General features: G+C 50.5%; 2 protein-coding genes across 2 annotated transcripts; one reads left to right on the top strand and one right to left on the bottom strand.

Moving 5' to 3' along the window:
• Positions 1-1,011: 1,011 nt before the first annotated feature.
• Positions 1,012-4,350, bottom strand: N7537_010386 (uncharacterized protein; the record flags this gene model as incomplete). The annotated part of the gene is made up of 4 exons (XM_056901440.1): positions 1,012-2,181; positions 2,231-3,254; positions 3,301-4,040; positions 4,093-4,350. The coding sequence occupies 4 exons, from the start codon at positions 4,348-4,350 to the stop codon at positions 1,012-1,014; spliced, it is 3,192 nt and encodes a 1,063-aa protein (XP_056750108.1).
• A 1,193-nt stretch (positions 4,351-5,543) lies between these two features.
• Positions 5,544-6,391, top strand: N7537_010385 (uncharacterized protein; the record flags this gene model as incomplete). Its single annotated transcript, XM_056901439.1, has 10 exons — positions 5,544-5,575; positions 5,647-5,675; positions 5,721-5,751; positions 5,849-5,881; positions 5,977-5,995; positions 6,041-6,069; positions 6,115-6,143; positions 6,189-6,217; positions 6,263-6,291; positions 6,337-6,391. The coding sequence occupies 10 exons, from the start codon at positions 5,544-5,546 to the stop codon at positions 6,389-6,391; spliced, it is 315 nt and encodes a 104-aa protein (XP_056750107.1).
• Between the last annotated feature and the right edge of the window lie 518 nt (positions 6,392-6,909).

Raw genomic sequence — 6,909 nt, 5'->3', positions numbered from 1 at the left:
GGCACACATTGAGTAAAAATATTGTTTATGTGCGCTCGGTGTTCGATTTATTACGTAATGGGTTGGATCAACCGGCGCGCTAAATTTCTTGGCGGCCATCCGATTTGAGTTTGAGTTGTTTATCTCGGACTCAGGCTGGACAGGAATTGAACATCAACCTCTGAATGTAGTGGACATTGTTAAATTTGAAAAGAGCGAAGTCAATTCCGTTGAACAAGACTAGGATGTACATCTCTATTGAACAGGTTGCGCCATGTTCAGGCTGTGGTTATTGCTCGTGCGCTGCGGTTACACAATTGTCCGGACAGCTGTCTGTTTTTTTGGGGCAGGCATATTACACGAAACTTCATGTTACGTAGTTGATAAACGGAACTTGACCTTCAAAATGACTGAGTAGAGAGCGGATGTTGGCCGGAAATGAACACCCTTAAAAATTATCTCTGCCCCTAAATAAACACACATCTTCGTTCTCGTTCAATTTAGCAAGTTGGTTATTTGAGTCAATATACGGACAGATCGGCGCCAAGCCTGGTCTTGGTCACTATTGTTTAAATCTTAGCACACAGATTTCTTCCTCTTGAATGCCACTCAACTTTCCACGGTAATAGAAGTAATTATGAAGCTCGGTTTCCATTCTCGAATCTTGCAAACAGACAGTGTTTCGCGGAGTGCTCCAATTATTCTCTTTGAACAGGACATTATGCGTTTATTGCATTTCCCAAGTCTATCGAACGTATCATTGCCCTCATCTAGAGGGCCGGATTTTGCATTGCCGTGAGGGTGACCCAGGACTATCCAGTTTTCAATGTGCACAGATTGTTACTCAGCTAGTTGTATAGGTGCAGTTCGAGGTCGGGTGGTCCGTGCCTTTTTTGGCTGCCTGCTCTCCATATGTATGATCGCGGAAAGGGTTTCTACTTTGCGATCGCAGCTGATAGTGTTCACGCAAGAGATATTGAGAATTCTAACACTAAGATCTGCATGTCAAAGTAACATTATCTCACAAACACCTCACTCTCTGTACCCCGACCATAAGTTCGTCCATCTCATTAACCAGTCTCGGGTATAGCGGTCTAGAATTCTGTTTTCGACAATACTCAAGCCATTACGTAGAGTCACGCTGTCTCGTTCAGCCTTGGCCGTAGCAAACTCCCTCGTCCACTTCTGCCGAGTGAGAGACTCATCACCATACATCTCCTCGAAGTGATCGATCAGTTTGACTGCCGGGTTGACATTCTCTTCGCCTCGTGCCTCACTCTCGCGTAGCAACTGGAGCCAGTCTACAAACGGCAGGGTCTGGAATTGAAATCCACTTCGCTTGAGGGTCGCCAGCAGCTCAGACCAAGGGAACACGCGCGGGTTGTACACGTTGTAGATAGAGTCATCCACATAGGCCACTCCTGAGGGGCCGGACGCGCGGTTTGGTCCGATATCGCGGTCAGGCGCAGAGCATGATTCCGCCAACTCAAGCACTACTGAAGCCAGCTTGTCCACCAGGAGCCACGAGCAATCCTGATGCAGGTCAGGCAGGGCTCTCAGGGTCAGTGCCGATCGTATTATCAGAGGAATCGCCTCGGAGTCATTCCACAGTCCTTTCATAGAATGCCCCGAAACTTGGCCAATTCTGAGAGAATATGCCCTTGCTCCTGCTTGGCGTGCAAGGCTTATCATCTTTTCTCCTACCAGCTTGGACTGGCCGTAGCCCATCAGCGCGCTGTCGAGCTCGAGCGGCTCTTCTTGGATCATAGCGGAGGAGCCGCGCAGCGCCGTCGATATAGAAGAGCAGAACATCAGGACCGCAGGCTCGAGTTTTCGGACCGAAAGCGAAAACTCAATGAGGTTGTATAGCCCCCGGATGTGCGGCTCGAATCGGGCGAGGGGGAGGTTGAAGTTAACTGGCCATGCAGTATGGATGATCAAAGACACAGAGTCCAGCATATGACGAAAGATTTCCCCTACCGGGTCCAGGCAAAAGTCAGGCCGGTTTAATGAGCCGTTCAGAGCCACAACCTTTGATGTCTGTTCCGGCGAACGCAGCAGGCCCCTCTCAAGCAGGCTGCGGCGTATTGCCTTCAAAGGTGATGGCTTCCGCGTGAGACAGTATACGGTCGACACCGAGTCATCGTTCAGCAGCTCAAACAGCACGTGCGCACCCACTGAGCCAGTTGCTCCTGTTAACAGCTGTGCATTGTCAGATCGGTGGACTAGAGTCAGGGTCGCCTTTACTTACCACACTCCTTGTCCTCCGTGGGGTTTCCGGCCAACGCAGATGTTTCCGAAACAGGGAGTATTTCTTGACCAGGTTCTTCATGAGCGATACACTGTCTTGCGCTGTTGATATGCGACCTCCGCTCTGCAACGCACAGATATACTGCGCCAGCTGCGAGATGGTGCCCATTTCAAACACCAAGTTTTGACTCAAAGAGTGGCAGGGGTCAAACCTGAACTGCTGCCGAATCAAGCGGCGAAGGTATATTGCTTTCAAGCTGTCGACACCTTCGGAAAATAAATCGGCATCCACGCCCGATATGGAGACCCCGAGATCGTCCCAACACAGCTGAAGAAGGTGAGACTGCGTCTCGGCCAGACCTAGTTGGAGGCCCCCATCGGGTCGCGCTGCCGGAGTGTACAAGGTCTCGATCAACTCAGCATATTGCTGGTAGACCTGTGCTCGGACCATAGAGCCCTTGTCTGTTCGGGGGAGCTTCGCGGTGTATGGAAGGATCGCCACCATGTCCCGCGAAATTTGAGCGAAGGCCTCTGCGTGGCTATTGGCCTCTTCGATGGACGGCCAGATAGCATCGAGGTAGTCCTCATCCGGCAGAGAATATGACCCAGCTTTCTCGGAGCGCAGAACCAGAAGACCCGGAGTTGCTTTGCCCACTCCCACCACCACCGCTTCGTCGACCAGTGGATGTTGCTTGACGTGGCCTTCGATTGAAAGTGGCAAGACTTTTTCGCCGTTGGCGAGAGTCACGCGGTCGTCCAGTCGCGACAGAAACTTCCATCGCCCCCGGATCGTAGGATGAGGAACGAATACATCCTTAGAGTGGAAAGACCCGGGTGGGTCGTCTGAATTGGATGTGGTCAAAGCCGGATGACCGGCCAGGTAAACGCATTCGTAGAGTGATTCAGCCTTGCTGATGGGTTTCATCCAAACGTACGGTCGAACACTGTCAAAGAATTGCAGATAGTTCCAACAGGGGTCATCGTCGTGCCGTGAGATCGAATCTGCCACAAGACCTGCCTCGGTCCTGGCCTCGATGTCAGCGAGGAAGAGCCAGAAAGGTCAGAACTTACAGGCCGAACGATGCTCCAAATTTGACACCTTCCCTGACCAGGCGATCTCCCAATTCGTCTGGGCAGGGAGCTCCTCCGTACGTGACCAGCGTGCATTTCTGCAGTGCCGCAATGCCACGAGGATCGTCCACCAACAGCTGAAGCATGTACGGGACGGCGGCTAACAGCTCGGGCCGGACTTCCTCTAGGGCGGTGAGCACGAGCTCGGCTGTCATTGGCAGTGCGGCGTTCCACATGTACGCGGTCTTGCGCATCCACATGGCCTGGAATGCGGTGGACAGCCCGTGAAGATGGTACCAGGGAAGGGGATTGAAAGACGTGAGTCTAGGACCCTTTAGCGGGTGTGTCATGAGCGCTCGATGGGTAAGAAACAGCGGGTTGGGGGCACCAGTAGATCCCGAAGAATGCAGGATCACAGCGGTTTTGTCGGGGTTGCGATCGCGGCAAAGGAAGAAGAACCTAGGCTCAGCTTGGGTGTCCAAAGAGGCTCGGGGCAGTGGACGGCAGCTCACGAGCTTCCGCTGTAAAATGTCACCCATGGTCGCGCGAATGGTGGCCGTCTCGCCGTAAACAATGGTCTCGCATCCCACCGCCTCCAACAGGGTGACACACGCCTTACCCGACAGTCTCGGAGAAAGCATCATGACGATGTAGCCCAGTCGACTCAGTGCAAAGAACGTCACTACCATATCGAGGTCTGACACGGAAAGGAGCGCGACAATCGATTTGCTTTGCCTGGGCTGATGAAGAGCTGTCAGAACATGTGCAGTCGGCCAGCATCAGCAGACCTACCGTCTGAAAGCCAAAGTCCATCAGCATCGTCGCTGCCTGATTGATCATGCCATTCAAGTCTTGACCGCTATAGTAGTCATAGGACGCGGCATGGCTCGCTGATCGGGGATAGGCAAGGATTGGATGTTGAACAATATCGGCCGCTCGCAAACGAATCAGGTCGTCGAGAACCTGGAGCTGCCCAAATTCCTGGACCAACGGATTGGCGGTATCAATGGAAGCAGCATGGACGGTCTGGTCGCTGCGCTGGATGCCCATGGTGATCGAGCTCGTAAGATCTTGATAGGATATGAGAGAGCCAGTTGCTCAATCCCGGAGGTAGCGAGCGCTATTTATGAGCATGCCGGATCCTACTGCCAGATCTGTTCCTTTGGTTGGGAATGACGATGGATCTGATATCGGAACATTCATCTCCTGTGCTTTGATTACTGGCCGAGAGATTTCAACAGCGCGCATCTTCACTTTGTGATCGTTAACTTTGCGGTTATAGAGTTGCTGGCATTTGAACAGACGCCATACAGATGTTGATATTTTATTGACAGGTAGACAGCCACTGATGATGCGGAGTTCAAAAGCCCCGGCGGAGCCAATTAACTTACCCTCAATTTTACTCATCTCCACGCACATTCTTGTGGCATGTTTAGTATATTTACCGCTCTCACTTGGTGTCATGCTATGGTGGTTTTATGAACCGGTGAAATATTAGATTAATCGCTGGGCTCATAAAGTTCCGCCACGGACTCCGGTGACACACAATAACAGGAATTAAAGACCATGGGTGACGAACGTTATATCTCACGAAAGTGAACACGGCAGTCACCCTTTTCCATGCTTCTTTTTGTAAATTCGAATTGACAATTTTCAACGTCCAATGTACTGTAACATCATCCTATTGGCTATCATTGTGGGGACCTGATACTAAAAGGATCATAAGGTCACCTGTTGTCGACGGTCAAAACTTGCCCGAGATCTGCGGTATGTGATTCCATGAGGTGATCGAAGGTGTGGATTCATGGTCAAGTATTTGGGAAAAGGCGTGGTCATTACACATATAATATCAACCACGTAACAAACGTTACTCTGCAGTCAACAGCGCATAACTCCTTTATCTACTTGATTCAAATTATAAGTGGCCAAGGAGAAACACTAAGCTTATTTGTAATAATCACTTTTGGGAACAATCTGAGCAACGTAGAGATCAACGGAACATTCAAGAACGAAGGGGAGATTTTTGTGTCTTTACAGCAAATAACTGAAAACGAAAGCATTCTGGCCCATGATGTAGCGTAATAGTACAATTTAAGCCGAAGCGAGGAAATCTTTTTGATAGTATAGAATTACGCTTAGATTGAATAGAGGCAGCATGAGTCTATAGAATGACAGGTATATGATAGCAGGGATGGAATGGGATGGGCTCGGACAGATCTTAGCTTCCTCATTCGATTGCACGAATGAGTAATGATCTCCAGCACCACGAAGAGGTGTCTGTCCTATCGCTGGAGGCCACGAGAGCATGAGGGTGTGCGAGGACGCTCAAAACTGCAACAGTTGTAGCATCAAACTCTACATCACGGCGAGTCACGGTGAGTCACGGTGTGTGAGGACGCTCAAAACTGTAACAGTTGTAGCATCAAACTCTGCATCACGGCGAGTCACGGTGTGCGAGGACGCTCAAAACTGTAACAGTTGTAGCATCGAACTCTACATCACGGCGAGTCACGGTGTGCGAGGACGCTCAAAACTGTAACAGTTGTAGCATCGAACTCTGCATCATGGCGAGTCACGGTGTGTGAGGACGCTCAAAACTGTAACAGTTGTAGCATCAAACTCTGCATCACGGCGAGTCACGGTGTGCGAGGACGCTCAAAACTGTAACAGTTGTAGCATCGAACTCTACATCACGGTGAGTCACGGTATGCGAGGACGCTCAAAACTGCAACAGTTGTAGCATCAAACTCTACATCACGGCGAGTCACGGTGAGTCACGGTATGCGAGGACGCTCAAAACTGCAACAGTTGTAGCATCAAACTCTACATCACGGCGAGTCACGGTGAGTCACGGTATGCGAGGACGCTCAAAACTGCAACAGTTGTAGCATCAAACTCTACATCACGGCGAGTCACGGTGAGTCACGGTGTGTGAGGACGCTCAAAACTGTAACAGTTGTAGCATCAAACTCTACATCACGGCGAGTCACGGTGAGTCACGGTGTGTGAGGACGCTCAAAACTGTAACAGTTGTAGCATCGAACTCTACATCACGGCGAGTCACGGTGTGCGAGGACGCTCAAAACTGTAACAGTTGTAGCATCAAACTCTACATCACGGCAAGTCACGGTGTGCGAAGAGCTTCTGATACTGGGGCAGACGGGCTTTTATGGTCCTCGTGCGGCATTCGAGAAAGACCACATATGCAACTCGAGAGCCCCGCCTGACAGGCCTGCGAATGAAAAATGAAACGAACTTGCTTGCCCAGCCCCCCAGCTGGGGCAGGGTGATGCACCACAACAGAACGTTGATGACGCCAGATCCTGGTCTAAACAAACCTACGCCATGTTTATCATCACGGATGCTTTACACTAAAATATACGTTTACTTTCTTACCATCGGGACAATATTTCTTGTAAATACACATCTATCTACGGGCCAGACCCACCAACAGTTAATAGGCTCCCAAGTCAATTTAAGAACGTGGAAAACCAGTCTATCGCAGCTTCTCGGTTATCTGATACCAACTAAACAATGAACCGGGAAAATCTAGCAAGGTACTCCGCCCAGGTGCAATCCTAGTTACTACAACTGTGCCGGGCATTCGGT

The sequence above is a fragment of the Penicillium hordei genome (genome assembly GCF_028827395.1).
Source record: "Penicillium hordei strain IBT 12815 chromosome Unknown utg000005l_segment0_segment0, whole genome shotgun sequence".
Classification (NCBI taxonomy): domain Eukaryota; kingdom Fungi; phylum Ascomycota; class Eurotiomycetes; order Eurotiales; family Aspergillaceae; genus Penicillium; species Penicillium hordei.
This window is presented reverse-complemented; position numbering and strand designations above follow the sequence as displayed.